At 40.0% G+C, this 20,643-nt stretch overlaps 1 protein-coding gene across 1 annotated transcript in view; it reads left to right on the top strand.

Annotated features, from left to right (window-relative positions):
* Positions 1 to 876: 876 nt before the first annotated feature.
* SYT9 (synaptotagmin 9) overlaps positions 877 to 20,643 on the top strand; it is a 162,457-nt gene continuing 142,690 nt past the window's right edge. Inside the window, exon 1 of the mRNA XM_006907555.3 lies at positions 877 to 1,230. Coding sequence (XP_006907617.1) covers positions 1,086 to 1,230 — 145 coding nt within the window. The 5' untranslated portion in view covers positions 877 to 1,085. The remainder of the gene's footprint in view (positions 1,231 to 20,643) is intronic.

Here is a 20,643-nt window from a genome sequence, read left to right as displayed (position 1 = left end):
GCACAGTGTCTGGCACACAAACGAAAGAGCTCAGTATTCCGTATTTATTTATGGGCTTATTGCCTGTAAGGCTGAAGAGTTTGAGGGTATGAGAGGTGCCCTGTGTTCCCTTCCAAACATCCCAGATTCTGTGATACTCCTCCTTGGTGGGTGCAGGAAACACGTTGGAAATCCTTGGATTTCCAATCAGTTGCTTAGAAAACCAGCCAGGATCTACGAACCTCCTGGTAAGTCCCAGCGCCTTCCTCAGGTGCCATTTATTTGGCCTGAGTTCTGATTTGAGAGCTTCCACCCTTTCCCAGTCACCAGGGTGGTTTAAAAGGTCCTGCGCTTGGGAAATCTTTCCTTTGTTCGCGAATCTTGGCTCCAAACCCACATTTGGGCGTCTAGCACCCTTAGGCCCATGGATTATGTACTGGAGGCGCTTTTCAAGTTTGAAGCCGGCACTCTGTTCTCCAGATCTGGCGGGGTAGGTCCAGATTGCACCTTTCGCGCAACGCACCCCAAAACGTGCTTTGGCCATACGCGGCGAGCGGCGGTGGGAAGAGATTGGTTTACATTAGGTCGGAGAGGGTACCGTGGCGAGAGCGCCCGGAGCGCGCACCCGCTCATCCTCTCCAAGCCTGGGCGCGGCCGCTCTGAGCGCGGGGTCCGGAGCCGAGTCCCACGCTCCTCTAGGAGCCGGCGAGCGCCCCTAATTTCCCGCGAGCGCCTAAGCGGGGCCACCGGGATCCCACCCTGCGGCGCGCTCCTCTGACCCGGCCCCGCCCCCGGCAGCCACGAGTGGCGGGCGGAGCGCTAGGAGCAAGGCGCACTGGGCTGTGCCGCGCCGCCTCTCCTCGTGCTGGGGGAGGGACGGAGGGGCCGGAAGGGAGGGAGAGAGATTGCGACCGACCGACCGACAGGCAAAGAGCTGCATGCAACCGGTGGGAAGCCGGGCTGGCTGGGGCTGGGGCTCAGGCCGTTTCTCGGCGAGTCCTTGGCGGCAAGCGCGGACGGCCCGGAGGCGACGGCTCTGAGCTGGCAGGCGGAGGGTTGTCTCCCGCGCCCGCCTGCCCGGCGCGGTCCGAGGATGCGGGGGGGCGATGCCCGGGGCCAGGGACGCGCTCTGTCACCAGGCGCTGCAGCTGCTGGCCGAGCTCTGTGCCCGTGGGGCCCTGGAGCACGAGAGCTGCCAGGATTTCATTTACCACCTGCGGGACCGCTCGAGACCCCGGCTCCGCGACCCAGGTGAGTGCAGCTGCCGCTGCAGGGCGCTACTGGAGGGCCCTGGGCTGGGAGTTGGGGCCGCACCGGGGCCTGAGGTAGAAGAGCGACGCGCACTGGAGGGAAGAGGTGGGTGGGTGGTTGGAGGGTGCCACCAAGATAAGGGAGGGGATCCTGAACCAGTGCACCCGGGCCTGAGGTTAGAACCCGGCGGGGCCCCGGGCGGAGGCTGCTGCGCGGAGGCCGAGTCCGAGTGGGCTGGGATAGGGTTGGAGGGACCACGCCCGCCACCTGCCTTCCATCGCTCGGGCTCCTGGGGGTGCCTCCCGAGCTCAGCGCTCCACTTCCCCGGCTCTGCGCTCGGAACGAAGGGAGGCCGCGGCGGCCTCGTGAGCTGTTGGTAGAGGAAGAGGCCGGAGGAAACTCTGGGAAGTTGGGAGTTGGGGACGGCCCCGGCCTGCGGCTGAATTCCAGTGGGCGCTCCTCATCTTTGCGCCGGAGCGCCCATTTCTCTCTCGGTCTGGGGTGAGAAGGGCAGGGCGGGATCCGGTGTTAGGCCGGGGACAGGGAGCTTCGTGTCCTGGGCAACTGCACCTGAACCCGTTCCTTGCGGGTCGCTTGGCGTGGAAGCGGCCTGGGCCTGGGCGCCTAGTTGGACCAGCCGCCCTGCTGGGCACACCCGGATCGGTGGGCTCGCTGGTCACCGCTTGTGCACCTGCTTGTGTCCCTAGTGAAAGTTGCGAAGCTCCTAACTTTGGAAAGTTCATTTATTTTGGCGTTTGACCAACTAAGGTTGGAGGAGGGAGTTTTTATGAAGCCATTTGCTTTCCCCAGGGGTTCTGGGTCTCCCAGCTTTGTCTTCTCGTCCACTACCGGTTACTGGGAGACGCATTCCTTCCAAATATTTACTTGAAATTCTTCTCACCTGGAGAAATTATTTTCTCGAATATTCTCTAAGCCTAAGTACTTTTTAAAAAGTGGATTGTGGTTGGACTGTTAAAGATGGGGTAAAAAATGCCCTTTCCTTTGATATTCCTGTGTATAAATAATGAGAAATGAGCTATTGCTGTGCAAATTATGCAGCATGAATTTATTTCATTTTAAGCCAATCCATTATATAAAAATCTATTTACTCAACGGACAAATTAGAGAATTATTTGATTCATAAAGAGATACACACTGAGCCTGACTTAAATAGCATTTCCTTGATAGTATATTCAAAATGGGTCTGTAGGGTAAAGAGAATTCATCTGTTAAAAGTTTATACCAGTTTTTTTCCTACTCAAAACCTTTTTTTTTTTTCTAGTGAAAAAGAAAGATTATTGTTCCCCATTGCCTGTGGTTACATTAATTAAGTTTATCAGATGATCACTAATGTGTTACTTCAAGGTAGAGAATTAAGTCAAGAAATACTGTTGATCCCAAATGATTTCCCTGGAGTTTTAACATCCAGCCTCTGTGTGGCTCCTTGCTGGATGTGATGTGTGGCACAGACTGCAGGCATGAATAAGAGGGCCTCATTTCATGACCTAGGGGCCCAAGGTGATATTCTAAGTGAGGAAAGTTCTGTCATTCAGCAGCAGGTTTTTTTAAGAAAATTATTTAGCTTGCTTCATCCAAACCAAGTGTTAGTGTTGATAAGTCCCACTTCCTTGCCTGTGACAGTGCCATTAGTACCCATCGTTATTCCACGTAGGCAGTCTTCTTTGGCTTTTGTGCGAGAGAAGGTGGATGAGGCCTCTCCCTGAGTTGCATATTTAACACTGCTCATCTTTTGAGCTGATTTCATGACTCTGTTCTTTTTAATCCACAAACTGTATTGCATGTTCTTAAGACTTCCTGCACTGGGACAGATCTGATTCCTTGGATGAGAAATAGCCATAGATAAGAGTATACCTTGCTACTCTTTGAGTGCCTAAAAACACTGCTCTGCTTTCTTAAACTGGAGCGCAGGGGTTTTGAGGTAGACCCACACTCCTCAGGATCATTGGTTTGTGTCAGGAAGTATTCTGCTTATGAAGAAAAAGTTGTGGGAGGTGGGGCAAGGTGAAAGGAACTGAGAATGAAGCCAGCTTCTGAAGTGCACCCTCTCTTCGGGGCGCTTCAGCTCAGGCCACAATCTCTCTCCATGTCAGTCTTTCCTCTCCTCGTCCACATTAATTCCTACATCAGATGCATTTGTCTCCATCCCCCTGAAGCTGTTTGATTGTACAAGCCAAGACCATGGATTCCACTTAGGCTCCACCATGGAGCCTAAGTCAAAGTAGCTTCTTAGGTAAACACATCACATATATTAAGAATCTAGGAGTTACTGTCAATGAAAATTTCCTAGGTATTTTTTCATCAGCCACCTTTATAAAGACCAGCTTTCTCTGTTCTGTACTTCTATATTGGATTTAATCTCAGTCCAGATTAAATTCTATGCAATTATAAAGATTCAGCTCAGTTTTTGTTTATGAATTATGTGAATTTTTGAATTATATGAATTTGAATGATATGAAATATTTGAATTTTATGAGTTGTTCACGATACTGGTTTTCCACTGACAGTTCAGCATTGTATTTCTAGAGACTTTTCATTTTCTGGTGAACTAGGGAATGTTCACCTGGTCAGGGTGTGAAGCAAAACCTTATGACACATCATCGATGAGTCCTCTTTCTAGGTGACATTAACCTGGTCGGGAAAAGCTTTTTCTAGACCATTGGTTTTCAGCTGTTGAATGAACATTAGAAACATTTAGGGAGCTAAAACAAAAATAAAACAAACAACATTTAGATTAAATCAGAATCTCGGGGCTGGGGCCTAGTATCAGTATATTTTTTGAGTTCCTCAGCTGATTCAAATGTGTAACCAGGTGGAGGACAACTGTTGAGACCCTAAAGTGAAGGGTAAATTAACTTTCCTCAGCTCATATTTATTTCTGACAAAATTAGAAAAGATAGTATTAAAAGTCAGGGGTTTTGACTGTTACCCTTATACAGTTAGTACCCAAATCAACTGATTCTTAACTTATTTTAGTAATATTATCCCCAAATTTTATTTTTCAGGCTCTTTAAAAATGTGAGAATCTATTACGTTCACTCTATGGGGAGAAAAAAAGAAGAACAAATTGAGAAAATCATGTCCAACTATTTCATTAAGAGGCCAGAATATGGAAACTTCACTAACGTCACATTATATTGACTTAGAATGAAGTACCTTATTAGAAGATACACATGTAAAATAATACTGTTTCTAAGGAAAAAATTTCAAAATAATCAACATTAAATATCAGCGTTAATTCAGATTTTTAAAGATCGTCAAAAGAGAACCTTAAAATACTGAATTTTTATGAATAGACATTAATGTGATTATGCACAATAGGATTAATTTTAAAAATTAATGTTAATTGCAATCAGAAATTAGAGAGCCTTCTAAGGAATGAGTGGCACAATATGTGAAGATCTAATTTGCATTTACTTCAGTGACATTTTAGAACTTCTTCATAAATATTTTATTTAAACAAGTGTGTTTTCATCTCTGTGGGATTCCTCTACATGGACCAGTGAGTGGTTTAGTCATGAGGTAATTATCAAGAGGGAAAAACAAAAGCAAACTGTGGTAAAGGCATCACAGGCAGCCTTGTGGCCAGCTGCCTCTTCTAGAATAAACAATCAAAAGCATAAACTTTTTGATGTGGGGTAAACTGTCAAGGAAAAATTAAGCTGACACCTAAGGGAAATCACCCTGAAATTATTATGTGAAGAGGATAGGCATTGCTTACACTTTAAAAGCATATTGGCGCTTTGTGTGTGCACATGTGCTTTCCCATATGTTTGGCTTAAAAAAATATTCATATTCCCTTAACTGACTTACTTGAAAGAACTAACAAGTTTACATCCTGAAGTGTATAGAGAAGGAAGAGGAGCTTAGTGAGAGGCAGAAGTAGGAGAGCAGTCTCATTTTTAAAAGGATAACTTGGAGTATGTATTTCCACTTTCTAAATGAAATCACAATTTCAGCCATAAGCATGCATCACAACTTTTTCTTTCAAGTGTTTGTTTCATCAGGTTGTCTTTAGGAATGAATGGCTTTAAGCCAAAGCAAACCCCCAACGACTAGGTTTTTCAGATCTTGAAATATTCATCCCGTGCGTCTATTTTATCACACGAAAACTTTTATATCAACATTGATAGAACTGCATCTGAAAGGGAAAAAAATGAAGTCACCCAGGAAATCAAGGTAACCAAGTGGAACTAGCAAGAGCTTTGGAATCAGAATCTGACCCTGCACTTAACTTGCTTTATGATCTGGAGCAAGATATTTAACTGTGTATTCATCTGTAAAGTGGGAATGGGAGGCTGTTGCAGCATAGTGCCCAGAGTAAGTGCTCGATAAATGGATTTTGGTGGTAGTAGTATCACCTGTCTGTGTTTCCGCTCAGCTGTGTCCAGGAACACGAGTATGTTTCACCTATTTGTAATTGTTCATAGACAAAATTTTCTGTTCTACCTTTTTGTCAACTTTTATCACAAATTTATTAGCTGTATGTCCTCGGGCAAGTTAATTACTCTCTTGTGTCCTCGTTTTCTCATAAGTAAAGTGGCTTACTATTATCCAGATAAAATACAAGATGCCCAGTTCAATTTGAATTTCAGATAACAATAGATAATATTGCATGGGACATACTTATACTTAATATCATCATTTATCTGAAATTCAATTTGAACTGGGTATCTTGTATTTTTATTTGCTAAATCTGGCAACCCTATTATTACTACCTATCTCATAATGCATATGAAATACTATAGTACCTGGCAAATAGCAAATGCTCAATAAATATTAGCCATTATTCCTATTATAATTTTTTCATGATAAACAATCATTATGTGCAATTATTATAATGACTATAAATATTCCAGAGAGTAAATACACCTTTTTTACTTAACTATTCTTTTTGGGCATTTCTAGTTTCTAATTTTTCATTACTATAAATATTTTATATCTATAGAATCCAGTTCCCTTTGGGAAAATTTCTTAATGATAAATTATCAACAATGGGCTCAAATTGCTTCCTAATAGATCTGTGCCAGTAAGTCTTGCTACTGCCAACAGTAATTCCACTAGCATTAGATGGTATAATGTGAACACAGGTTGCTAATTTAATAGGGCATGCTTATGCCCATTTAATTGTACTCTTTAAAGTGGCTACCTTGTTTTAATTCGTACTTTCTGTTGGTAGGATTGAATATTTTTCATCTCTTGAACCTACTTATATTTCCTCTTATATGAATTTTCTGTGTTTATTCTCTACCATGTCCCAGTTTATTTTTTGAGAATCTTAATGTTTTTCTTACCAATTTGCATTAGTTAGAATGTAAATATTCTGTCAGATTAGCTCATAGGAGCACTGTATAGTGAATGAACTCAGGTTGTCTGACAATAATCAATCCATTATAGTAACTGGACTGCCTTTAAAAATTTTAGGGGTGCATCAGGAAATGGGGATTCCTCGTAACCTCTCTTTGAGGGGAAGGTTAAGCTTTAATTGAACAATGTTAAGAATTTTTCATTTTCTTCCCATATTGGCAAAGGGATGAAAAGTGACACATTGTAATGTTCTTTCCAATGCAAAGTGCTGCTTTCCTTTATATGAAATATATTTTAAAAAATGTTACATAACTTGGATCTCTTTTTCTTTGTTTTCTTTCCCTCTTTCCAACCTCCCTCCCTTCCCAGCACTTATGTAGCCTTTACTCTAACCACACTGATATTATCACTCTTTTCTAATTATAATTAGATTAAATTTAAAAAATATATTTGTTCAGTGCTACTTAAGTGCCAAGTCCTAGTTTAGGTATCAGTAATTCAGAGATACATTAGACATGGTTACTGCCTTTATAGAATTGAGATAAAACAATAATTATAATTAGTAAAATAAAGACAGGAAGGGAGCTGTGTGCTGGATATAGTGCATGAAAGAGGAGAGGAGTAATTAGCTGACTTAAGTGTGCCTGCAGAGGCTTCCTAGAGAAGCTGGTTCTTGGGTGGAGCACTTTGCCTGGAATGTGTGAGTGGAAGGAACATTCTAGGAGTTTACAAAGGTCCTAAGACAGGAGAGAATGGATCTTTGGGAATGGTAAGTGGAGTATGTGCTGGAAACGTTAAGGGATGAGTCTCTGTTTCTAATAGACACTGATCAGATCATGCAAGTTCTTATATGCCATTGTCAAAGTCCCACGGAAGACGGGCTGGAGCACTCTGACCCAGAAATCTTGAAAGAAGTACAATTTACTGTGATGAACCCAAAGGATCCATTCACAGTAAAGTACTCTAGGAGATTTCAGGATGAGGAAATTTCTGTGAGTGCATTTCTCAAGTCTGATTCTTCATAAGAAATAAGTTAGTGGCAATGGTGTTCTTCCTGTCTAAGGTAAGGGCCGGACGATTGGATTCACTGAATGGGGGATTACCTATTTTAGATCCCCAATCACGTCCCCTGAAACTCAAGTATAATTACCCCATATAATTATAAAAACTGCTATTAGCAAGTTTAGTCATCTGGTTCAAACATCTGGGTTCTTGATATAATTTCAGACTATGCCAACAGTGACATCTTGCTTTCTTGCCTGGTTAGTTAATACTGAAAAATCAACATGTTCAGTTGCATTGCAACCACATAGTTGGTGGAAATGCACAGTCTGTTTTTTCTGATGTTATAGGGCCCAGGCGGGAGGAAGCATGGCACGTCTGCCTAGTGCCTACCAAGGCGTTTTCTGGAGATGGTTCTTTATTCTGTATACAAGGGCTGCCAGGTAGCCGGCACAGTTTTTGAATTGAATGCCCTTAGTGGGTTGCACATTCTCCACTTTTCATATCCCCCACATCCCACACACAGAAACTGTATGGAATTTGCCTGTATGAGCTATAGCACTACATAGCCATGGGAGAATTTTAAGCTGAAAATTGAGGTGAGCAGATTTATCAATTAGATCACTCTGGAGATTAGGATAAAGGTTGATTGGAGAGATTATGATTGGTGATGCCATTCATTTACTCATCAAATGTTTATTGAGCATCTCCTATGTGCAAGGCTCTGATCTAGGCATTGTATATACCATAGACCTAGATACAATATTGTACAGTAGGGAACCAAAGGAAATAAAAAGTTTGACCACATGGAACTTATATGTTGAGGAGAAGAAAATGATTAACTAATTATGTAATATGTTAGATGGTAATGAGAAAAATAAAGCATGGGAAGAAAATAAGGTGTAGGAACTAAAATGACATCATTAAAAAGTTTATGAGTAGAGGTCAGAGGAAGATGCAGGAGCAAGGCATGGGCATATCATGGAGAAGAGCAGTCTAGGTAGAGGAACAACAGGTATAAAGGTCCTGAGGCAGGTACATGCCTGACATCTTCAGGTATTAGCCAGGGGCAGTGGTACTGTAGTAGATTTGGCAAAGATGAGAGAAGTAGTAGGTGAGGTCAGAGAGCTGATGACAGGCTGATCAGAGGGCTCTGTAAGGGAAGCCATTAGAAAGTTTTAAGCAGAGAAATGATTATATCTGAATTAGGAATAGAAAGGATCATTCAGACTGGCATATAGAAAACAGACTGTAGAAGCGTGAAATCAGGAAAAGCAGTGGCGTGGCCTCTCTGAGAGATGATAGTGGCTTGGACCAGAGTGATAGCAGTGGAAGTGGTGAGAAGTGGTCAGATTCTGGACCAAGACTGTGATATGGAGCTTTACAACACTAAGAGGTGGAGAGAAGTCACGGAATGAGCAAGAAAAGACAAATAATGAGGGACCAGAAAACCCAAACAAAAGTGTTGACCTGAAAGCCAAGATGAAGAAGTTGTATTAAAGAGGAGGAAGTAAACAAACGCTACCTCTAGTAGGTTAAGTAGAATGAGCACTGAGTATTGACCTCTGCAATTGGTAACATAGTGGTCACTGGAAATGATATTGATAAGCAATTTTGGTAAAGAAGTGAAAATAAGAGCCTGATTAAAGTGGCCGTAAGAGAAATTGATCAGAGAAGAATTGGGGGCAATGAGTATAGACTACTCCCTCAAGTTTTTCTGTAGACGAGAGCAGAGAAATGGGTTAGCAATTGCTGGCGAGGAAAGTAAGGTCAGGGTTGTTTTTTGTTTGTTTGTTTGTTTGTTTGTTTTAATTAGAAGAGATCACAACACTAATGTGATGGGAATGATCTACTAAAGAACAAAAATGCATGATATAGGATAAGGAGAGGATCGCTAGAGCAATATCCTTGACTATGTATTTAGATATCCTTCCTAGGAGTTCAAGGAAGAAGTCTAGTCTGCACATATACATTTAGGAGCCATCAGCATAAAGATAGTACTTAAAGCCAAGAAACTAGATTAGCTCACCAAAGGACCAATGACGAGAAAAGAGAAAAGTCAAACAACTAGTTAGAAGTTAAGCTGATGAGAAGGAACAAACAAAGGAAGACTGAAAAGGATCAGCAACTAGGGTGAGAGGAAAATTAGAACTGTGGTGCCCTGAAAGTGAAGAAAGTATTCTTGGGAGGAGAGAAGGATCCCATGTGTGGAATGCAGCTGATAGGTCAAGTAAGATGAGGACAGAGAACTGACTATTGATTGCATTTAGTACTGTGGAGGTTCATTGGTGACCTTGAACTGAGTGATTTTAGAGGAGTGGTGGGCGAGCGGAATTGATGAAACTCTGACTAGTCTCTTTAAGAGAGGCCAAGAGGAGAGAAGTTGAAGAAAAAGAATATACATGATGTTTTTGAGTTTTGTTGTGGAAGAAAAAAATAATTCTAAAGATGATTATAGAAGGGGAAATAACTGCATGTTTATATGCCGGAGAGAAGTTTAAAATGATGCGGAGGGTTGAACTGCCTGAGTGATGTGCTGGAGTAGGTGGGTTTGTCAACAGTCTGTTCATTGTCGAGGAGTCAGGTGGGTAGATGTGGTTTGAGGACCTTCTGGAAGTGGTCTTCTGATTGCTCTTCCATTATGGATGAAAAAGGAAGCAGCAAAGTTATTGGCTGAGAGTGAGTATGGAGTAGGTTTACTATAGGAAGTCGTGCATGTTTGTGGGAAAATAATAAGATTAATTTTTAATGTATTCAGTTCGAGGATGTATATGAGATTTCATATGGATATCCAAGGCAGTAAACTGGTGGACCATTGGGAAGAAGTTACTGGAAATCAAGGAGAGTGAGAAATGGTTGAATTCTAAAGCCACTTCTAACTTAAAAGGTTTTGGAAAGTGAGTTTCAATTCCAACTATGTATCAGCATCAGTTGGGGAACTTTTGAAGACAAAACTGCCCTATCCTCAGACTGATTAAATCAGAATTTTCTGGGCTGACACCTAAAATATCTGTACTCGTGAGTCTGGTGTACAGCCAGAGTTGCAGATGACATGCATTTATGGCCTTTATGGATTGATATTACTTTTTTACAACCCCATTGTCAAAATAAATGCTTTTGGAGGAGAGGGAGGAGTAAAAATTGTTATAAAATATTAGGCAAGGAAATCCAAGCACAAAAATGCATTTTTCTATCTGTCATTGATCCTATTTTTCTTACAGTGGGAGTTATCTCAAAGTGTTAGTAAGTACAGCTTCTGTTGATGCAACTAACAATAAATTCTGTAGAAAATTTAGCTGTACGATGTAATTGCAGCATCCTGGCACTAACTATAATCATGATCTTTATTGCTAGGCATGTAGTTATGTGATTATTGTTTAATTTAGGATAACCATATATAAATAAGCTCTGTAAAAACTCTACTAGGCTGCGAACTTAGAGAAGAAAGAACATGGTTGCTTGATTCCTGTAGGCTAGCACTCATTCTTGCCAGTATGTTCACTTCCTGTCAGAAAAACCTGGGAAACAAAGAAAAAGGCATGAGTCGGGGGGCCACATTAGAACCACTTTTAACACTTTTCAGAAAATCTGAGGTCAAACATTTTCAGTTCTGAATTTTTCAAATATTATGGATGTCAATGGATGGCATAGATGAACTGTCCCTGAAGGCTTCCCAGATTATTTCAGAGGGAGTGAGAAAACTTGTTGTTTGCTTTTCTTCAATCTGTTCCACTGCGACTGCTACTTTAGACTTAATGTCACTGTAATATCCTGAGTTTATAGGTCATCCTTCTTCTAGGGCTTTTAAAGTGCTTTGTATGAATTACTTAAATTTTCAGGGAGCTAAAATTCATCATGCTATGGAATCTATTTCAGAGAGGGGCTACGAAGAGAACTAGAAAATCCCCCCAAGTGATTCTTTTTCCCTTCTACCTGCTCTTGGTAGACCCATCCATTGATTTTTAACTCCACTGTACTTAATGTGTGTATTACTGTAGGCTTCTCTGGGGGGTGTCTAATCCCTAAAGGTTCAATTTGAGAGGATCCACTCTGTAGGCCAATAAAGATTAAAATTGAAGCTTTTTTCTATTACATTGATTTTTTGATCTTTTAATTTTTATATTGGCTTATGCTTCAGTGACTCAATCATAACTGTCTTCCCAGTGCCTCAGTATGTGGGAACTGGGCAGTTAAATAGGACAGATTCGCAAAACAAGAGCTCTGTAAATGTATGCCTTTATAGTAAAAGGTGGTGGCTTAGGGCTGAGGTCATAGTGCTACAGACAGTCAGATTTGATCTGGAGAAGCTCATGGAGAGCAGCTAGTATTAAATAGTGGCCTTGATGAGGCAGCTCAGAACATGAGGAAATGTAAGGAGTGAGGAGGATCGGAATTGGCTTTGTACGACCTGATTCTTTAAATGTTCAGGAAACAGTTTCATTAAATACTTTAAAATATTTAATGAAACTGTTTCCTGAACATTTAAATACTTGAAACTGTTTAAAGTATTTAATGAATCTGTGGATTTTATATTGTCTTTATCTGCTCTTTTTCTAAAGCCTCATGCTAATTAAACTAATAGTCCTATAATAAACGTATTGTGACTTAAGTCATTAAATAAAACTTATTTTAAGTTGGTAAATAGTACAATAAACAGTGAACACTTAGCAGCCATAAACTTTTACTTGGAGGGAATGAAACAATTTTTAAATATATAGAACCATGTTTGTTAAAACTTCAAAAGTTAGAAAAATCAGAATTATAATGGGAGACTACCACATTTCAATAATAATACACTGCAGATAGACAAAATAAGTGCATAGAGGACAGGAAAAAAGTCATTAAAAGTTCGATTTATATGAAATATTTGTGGAATTTTCTGCTCATCAAGAGAAAAATAATATTCATGAAATATTTCAGAAAATTGGTCAGTACCATAAAAAGGAAACATTAATTCCAGAAGATCAAAAATATGTGGGCCACATTTACTGACTATAATGTGATTATCAGTGAATTACTAACAAGTAACACCACCACCAAAATGTTAAACACCTAAAAGTTGAACTCTCTTGGAGATCTCTTGAGTTAAAAAAAAAAGAAAAGAAAAGAAATAGAAACAAAGTATAGACATTGAAAATGCAGTGGAAATAAATTATTAAAACTATAGAGTCCAGCCAAAGCTATATTTAGATGAAAATTCATAAATGCCCAATTCTATGTTAAATAGTAGTAAAATAAATATGGCATTGTGTTAAATGAATGATATACCATAACCTCATGGGGTTTGTTTCAAGAGTACAAGAATGATGAAGCACTAGGAAACCTATTATCACACTAATAGGTTTTGTTGTTGATGCTGAGATACATATGTGTGTGTATTTTAATTTTTGACCGTATTTACACAAAGTAAGTAACATAAACTTTGGACACTTTCCTCAATCTCCAGCCATTCCCTTATTTTAAAAAATAACTTTTTTGAGGCATATAATTTACCCACTTTAAGTATACAATTTAGTGATTATTTAGTAAATCTATGAAGTTGTGCAAACATCACTATAAATCAGTTTTAGAACATTTCCATCACCTCAGTAAAATCTCTTATGTCCATTCACTGATAATCCTGCTTCCAAGAGGCCACTGATTTACTTTCTGTCTCTGTAGATTGGTCTTTTCTGAACATTTCATATAAATGGAATCGTACAATATGTGATCTCTTTTGTGACTGCCTTCTTTCACTTAGCATACTGTTTATGAGGTCCTGCCATGTTGTAGCATGTGTCATTAGTTCTTTTATTTATATTACTGATTTAATATTTCATTACTTGACATATCAATTTTATTTATCCATTTACCGGTTCATAGACATATGGGTTGTATATGATTTAGGACTATTACGAATAATTGCTTCTAAGAACATTAAGTGCAAGTTTTTGCACAGACATATGTTTTCATTTCTCCTGGGGATATACCTATAAGTGGAATTGCTGAGTAATTTGGTAACTCTATGTTGAACATTTTGAGGAACTGCCAGACTGTTATCCAAAATGGCTGCACTATTTTACATTCCCATCAGTTGTGTATGAGGTTTTTTTTTTTCTCATTCACAATGTTTTGAGAAATAATCATCTCAGGTGATGCCAAAAAAAAAATATGAAAAAATTCAACATTATTCTTGATAATACCTTAGAAAACAAAAAAATCACTGTCTTAATATTAAGGATGATGATGATGGTGATGATAATGATGGTGAAGATGATGACAGTTGTAATTACATTATAACCATTAATAATGATGATGATAATACGTTGTAGAACTTAATGCCAGATACTGTCCTAAGTATTTTATATAATAGCTCATTTAACACAGCAACCTCGAGGTAGGTTCTAGTGTTTTTTCCATTTTACAGAGGTGAAATCCAAAGCATAGACAGATGAAGCGATTTGTCTGAGTCCACAGAGACAAATTTGAAAGCAGGCGTTCAGGATGCAGAATCCACTGTGTTAATCCTTATGCTATAACATGGAGAATTTTATCTCAGCTGGGTCCTCATTGCTGCTTAATAATGACCCTTTCCTTGCCCTTCTCCCACTCATCTTTACTTTCTACTAAAGATAAGACTCTCAACTTTCTGCAGATAACTGTACTTTTCACTTCTCAGAGAAAATAAGACTATTCAAAACGAATGGAGCAAAAACAAAGTAACATGGCATTATAGTATTTGGTAAAGGTGGTGGTACAGATCAGTGGGGGAGAAAATGGATTATTCACTAAATGGTGTTGAGATAATTGGCTAACTATTTGAGGAAAACACTATTTCTGCTCCCCAAATTTTTCATGTGTTTTGAATTTTACAAAAAATTAAATCATTAAATTCTAAAGGAAATGATAAGACAGTTTATAACCAGGATTCTCTATATATGACAGAAAAACATTAACAGTGGCTTAAACACAGAAGGTAAATTTTAAAAATTCTCTCATGTAAGGAGATCTGTAGATAGGCTGCCCAGATCTGGGAGGCTCCAGGCAGTCATAAGACCCAGGCTCCTTTGTCTTTCTATTTTGCCTCCTTGAGTGTGTGGCTTCTAACTCAGAGTCATCTGGTGGGCTAAGATGATTGCTGAAATTCCACTCCTTGTTACATTTGCATTTCTGGGAAAGACAAAAGCCTCCACCTTCAACCTAAGTCTTCTTTTTAAGTAAGCTTTCTTGAAGTCTAGCTCAACACCTATGCTCTCATCTCACTGATCAGAATTTAGTCACATGGCCATACTTATCTAGAAGGAAAGTTGGGAAATTTAGCCTTTTTAGCTTGATATCTTGTAATTCCAAAAGCAATTTTAATTTTGTTTTTGAAAAGGGGAAAATAGATATTGGGTGGCAACTACTAGTTTTTGTCATATTTTGGGTAGGTGAAGTCTTCCTTAGCAGGACCCCAAGGCCCACAGCCATAGCAGACAAGCTTGACAGATTTTGACAAACACAGTAGCAACAGTTTTTTCTTTTGAGAAAGGCATTATAAGCAAAATGAAGACAGACAGCAGAATGGGACAGAGTAGTTGCCATGAATGACATATAATTAATATTCTTAAAGTGTAAAGAAATACACTAATCAGTAAGAAACTTGTCTGTGCCTTTTGGAGAGAAAGTATCAATTCTTTGATGGTTCTTTAAATGTACAGTAATACGTTAGAGACAGTGTTTAATCCTACATGTACTTTAAAAAGAAAAGCCATGTTTTTTGTTTTGGGCGTATACATTCTAGGCTTATCTGTTTAATGCTACCCTGTGTTAATACATGTATAGTGATAGGCTGTTTGATTTAGGACAGATTCAGCTAGATTACCTGAATGCTCAATTAACTGCCATGGTGAGAATCATCTGCTTTCAGATTGATAAGAAGATCAAATCAGTAGCCATTCTCAGTTCAGTGCTTCATCAGGAAGTGAATTAAAGCGAAACCATTAGCGGTCATTTTTCTAAATACTACTCACTGACTTTCAAATCCTAGAAGAAGCTTTGCATGTTTTTAGTGGTTATTATAGACTGGGATGTTTTTAACTGAGTTCAGGACTTGGGGACATCAGGAGGGAGCATTGTTCCTGGCCAGATTACTTAGACAACAATAATTCTTCACAGCTTTCTGTTAATATCTTCTGATTAACAAGCAAGTCGGAGCCAAGTGATTTCGGCTATTTGGTATCCTTGGTAACCACTGTTAGATGATGAATTGAATCAGTTAAAATTAATTTCTTGTGAAAATCTGCTCCTATGAGAAAGTATTGGCTTTGATGTTTAGATGCACAAGAAATATGTGTGTGTGATCAGATGTGGAGAATATTTGTATATAAAAACTACAAAGCCTACTAAATTCAAAAAGTGGGGAAGATGAGAGGAGGCTGCAAGGGCTCTGCCTATAAAGTCCCTGCTTCTTCCTGAAGAGGGAAGACTTATATAAGTGAAGGAACCTAAGACATAATAGCTACTGTGTGAGCTTTTGTTCAGCTAGAAAAGTAGCCTTTCTTCCCTTGCATCTGTGTATGCTGTCATGGCAAAGCTATTTTATTGTTACAGAAGTTTGGAAAAGAGAACAGTTTTTTTCCAATATGAAGTAACACAATGTATATATTAGCTCCAAGCCCATTTTTAATGTCAGTTTAGGAGGCATTTCTTTTGGTCCTGGTAGGTGTCTTAGCTGAGGCCCATTTCTACTACAAATCATGCTTTTCTGGAAATTTACATTTTGGGGGTACTGTATTGCTAGAACATGGTAAAGCCAGTGCTGGACTGTGTGGTATGAGTTGGGACTGCTGGTTGGTTCAATAGTAGTACTCCCATCCCCACATTTGGAGCCTGTAGCAAAGGGTGGGCTAGAGCGGCCCCATTGTACAGGAGTGCCCCAGGTCCCTGCAGGCCACATATTTCCCTAGAGGGAGCCAGTGAGAAATGGCTGGTCCTGATTTCAGTTCCACATAGAATTTTGACTGCTGCTGACTTCAAGATATTCTGCCTGTTCTCAGAGGAGCTATAAGATAGAAATTTAAAGTGAAAAAGCAGGAGCTGAGCTATAACAAGGTAAATCACAGTGTCATTCGTAAGATTAGCTGCTTTTTTTTTTTTTTTTTTAACCATCAAATCTGCTTTTATTCTACAGTTAAATACTTCCTAAGTGAACACTTCAGGGAGAAGTACATATCCTGGGCAGTCCATGTAAACTGAGTTCAAAGACTGCTTCACCACTTAATAGTTACATAATGTGAGGATAGTTACCTAACTTCTTGGTGTCTCAATTTTCTTATTAGAAAATGAGGATAATAGTTTATAGGAGAACTGTAAGTTATAAATGAAATCATGGATTTGGGACAGGGTCTGGCACTTAGAACTCAATAAATGTTAGTTCTCTTATTACTCTCCTCGGGAAAGATTTTTCTGAGTTTCACAAAAATCTTATAAGTGACTTCTATCCCATTCTTCATTTTTGCTTTCTTTTACTCTTTCCATCAACCTCTCGTTTTCTACTCACCTTTGATCCTCTACTCCATTATTGTTTTCTCTGTCTTTCTTCATCTTACCTTTCTTGCTTCATTTTATACTCCAGACTTCTATTAGCTCTTCTCTGCTGCTCTTCATAAGTGAAAATGCAATCCAGCTAGTCATTCACCACATTTAACAGGAAACTACCGTGTGCTGGGTGCTGTCCTTGGTGCTGGAGTTACTGTGATGAGAAAGAAATGGTCCCTGTCCTCAAGATTACCATTTAGTGGAGAATATAGATAAGTACACAGGTAATTATAATCTGCTGCAATAAGGGAAAGTGTGATGTGTTATGGAAGCTCACAGGAGGGGCACCGAACTTAAACTTGGCAGGAGTGATATCAAAGATGGCTTCCCCAGAGAGGAAATAAATAAGCTCTGACATATTATGGAAGTGAGAGTTCAAACAAAGCATTCAGAAGAAGAGTTTTTAGTAAAGAAAACAACCTGTGCGAAGGCTTAAATACTTGAAGTGGTGTGCAACCTTAGGGAGCCTGAATGAGTTTAGGGTTGGTGGAGTTGAAATTGGGAGTAAGAGTAGGGGATGTTTATGTGGTGAGAGATAAAGTCAGAAAGGCAAGTAGGGGTCTTGTGAGGAGTGTTATTTTAGTAGTGATCTATTTTGTGATTGAATCCATGGGGCATGGAGTATAGTAGGAGGGAAGTCCAAAGGAAGTCTGAGGTTTCTGATTTAGGCAGTGAGGTCATGCAGAATACAGAAGAAGGAGCAGGCTGAGGAAATGAGAAACTGAATTGGGTTTTAGAAATGCGTATTTGAGGTATGAAGTCATTGTAAATATGGGTCTGAAATGAAAAAGCAGTTTCATATCTTATTTTGAATTATGGTAGTGATTACATTTGTTATTCTCAACTGTATATTCTTACCTGTGTGTATATATGTGTATGTATATATGAGATTCTAATTCTTCTGCCTGTTTTTTATATTTTTATTAATGTGGCTCAATTATATGTATCCAAGAGGGATTAAAGTATAAGAAGAACATAGTCGAAGTGAAAGAGAGAATTCAGTTTGCATTTCCTGTGAAGGCAATTAGAATAAAAGATTGTTCAGCCTCTGGTATCATAGGAATTGCTTACAGGAACTTGGAAGTTGGCATTTTTCCAAGAAGCAGAAGTGTCATTCTAAGTGAGTCCCATGCCAGAAACATTGGCTGATGGTGATCCCAAGGGGAAGTGTATGAATGAGGGTTTGGGGGTGAGTGATAAGTAAAGTCTCATCCTACCTAACCTCAATATTTGAGAGATGTCTCTAAATCAGCTAATTTCATTTAAGAAACAACCATGATTTTGTTATTGTTAGATTCATCTAAAAATGTTTGGAATCTATTTTTATTTCTGGCTTGTATGCCCTTTGAGATAAAGTCCTATGGGAAGTTTATCATCTGCTGTGCTATATAGAGCTGCCTTTGATTATTCAGACCTCGACTTCTCTTTTGCTTCCAGTGGAGCGCTCTCATTCTGGTATTTCAGGATTTGTTGACCAAATCCATGTTTCTTTCGTTTACACCAGTCATGATCATGTAATCTTTGATCATACCTATGTTAAGTTCATATCTTAACCATGTTTGTATGGTTAGTTTCTCCCCATACAGCTGGGCTTTCATCTTCATCACTACTCAAGTTTTCCCTTTCTTCATCTCTCACATCCCCTCTGATTCATGAACTGGACCTGACCTTGAACTTCAGGGTCAGATACCCTATAGTATACATGGAGGAATGAGGGGTCTTCTCTTAAAGGATGCAGCAGCCACACATGAGGAATACATAAGCAGCGACACATAAGGCTGTCTTCTCAGGAAGTCTAGCAGTGGTTTCTGATCCCCTTTCTCATTGCCAGCCCCCTCAACTGATAAATGTCATTTGTTTTGTTTTGCTTACAACATCTCCCATTATATCTGATACCTTACACAGATTTGGGAGAGTTTTCTAAAGGGCCTTGCAATCCACTGAATTTGAGGCATGCTAGATGATCTAACAGCTCTATTCTGGGCCTCTAAAGTCCAGGTCATAGGCTGGAATTAGTTCTTGGGAGACAGGGCTGCATAAAGCCAGCTGGCAAATTGTGCATGGCCTCTGCTCCAGTTCAGTGCTGCTCTATTGGATTTCTCCTGACTTGTCAGGCTCTGAGCTTTGCCAGTGTAGATGTTCTCGCTGCTGCCCATCACCTCTCCAAAAGACGTCTCTCTCCACAGCCACACTTCTCACAACATATCTTACACTTGCAGGTTTCCTCCTCCTCCTCTTCAGACCACTGCCATGCTATTCACACAACCACCACTCCTCTGAGGCTGCTCTAACTACAGTCATCAGTGACCTGCTAATTGCTAATCCCAGTGGCCACATTTCCATTATTGGAAAGCTGCTGCTTTTGGAATGGTGATTGCTGCCTCCTACTCTCTTGAATTTTGCAACACTGCATCCCATTTTTGTTTTTCTTCTTCGTAGGTTTCTTTTCTTCTACTTGCCCTTTAAATGTTGATGTTTCTTAATTATCTAGTTCAGCTACTGCTTTTCTCACTTTCTGCACTTTTCCCCAAGGCGTCTCCTCTACTCTCAAGATTCGCCAGCCTACAATATGATGGTTGTTCCAAATCCTTATTTCTGCCCAGACTGTGATGAGTTTCAGACCTGTATGTTTAACTGCCTCCTGGATATCTCCCTCTGGAGGCCTCAAATTTAGCATGTCCAAAACTGGAGTCATCATTTTGGCCTTTATCCTTGGTTTTCTTCTGCCTGAAATATTGAGGCATGCTAGATGATCTAACAGCTCTATTCTGGGCCTCTAAAGTCCAGGTCATAGGCTGGAATTAGTTCTTGGGAGACAGGGCTGCATAAAGCCAGCTGGCAAATTGTGCATGGCCTCTGCTCCAGTTCAGTGCTGCTCTATTGGATTTCTCCTGACTTGTCAGGCTCTGAGCTTTGCCAGTGTAGATGTTCTCGCTGCTGCCCATCACCTCTCCAAAAGACGTCTCTCTCCACAGCCACACTTCTCACAACATATCTTACACTTGCAGGTTTCCTCCTCCTCCTCTTCAGACCACTGCCATGCTATTCACACAACCACCACTCCTCTGAGGCTGCTCTAACTACAGTCATCAGTGACCTGCTAATTGCTAATCCCAGTGGCCACATTTCCATTATTGGAAAGCTGCTGCTTTTGGAATGGTGATTGCTGCCTCCTACTCTCTTGAATTTTGCAACACTGCATCCCATTTTTGTTTTTCTTCTTCGTAGGTTTCTTTTCTTCTACTTGCCCTTTAAATGTTGATGTTTCTTAATTATCTAGTTCAGCTACTGCTTTTCTCACTTTCTGCACTTTTCCCCAAGGCGTCTCCTCTACTCTCAAGATTCGCCAGCCTACAATATGATGGTTGTTCCAAATCCTTATTTCTGCCCAGACTGTGATGAGTTTCAGACCTGTATGTTTAACTGCCTCCTGGATATCTCCCTCTGGAGGCCTCAAATTTAGCATGTCCAAAACTGGAGTCATCATTTTGGCCTTTATCCTTGGTTTTCTTCTGCCTGAAATATTCT

Source organism: Pteropus alecto, unplaced genomic scaffold (assembly GCF_000325575.1).
Source record: "Pteropus alecto unplaced genomic scaffold, ASM32557v1 scaffold402, whole genome shotgun sequence".
In the NCBI taxonomy this organism is placed as follows: Eukaryota; Metazoa; Chordata; class Mammalia; order Chiroptera; family Pteropodidae; genus Pteropus; species Pteropus alecto.
Note: the sequence above shows the minus strand (reverse complement) of the source record. Positions and strands in the feature narration are given on the sequence as shown.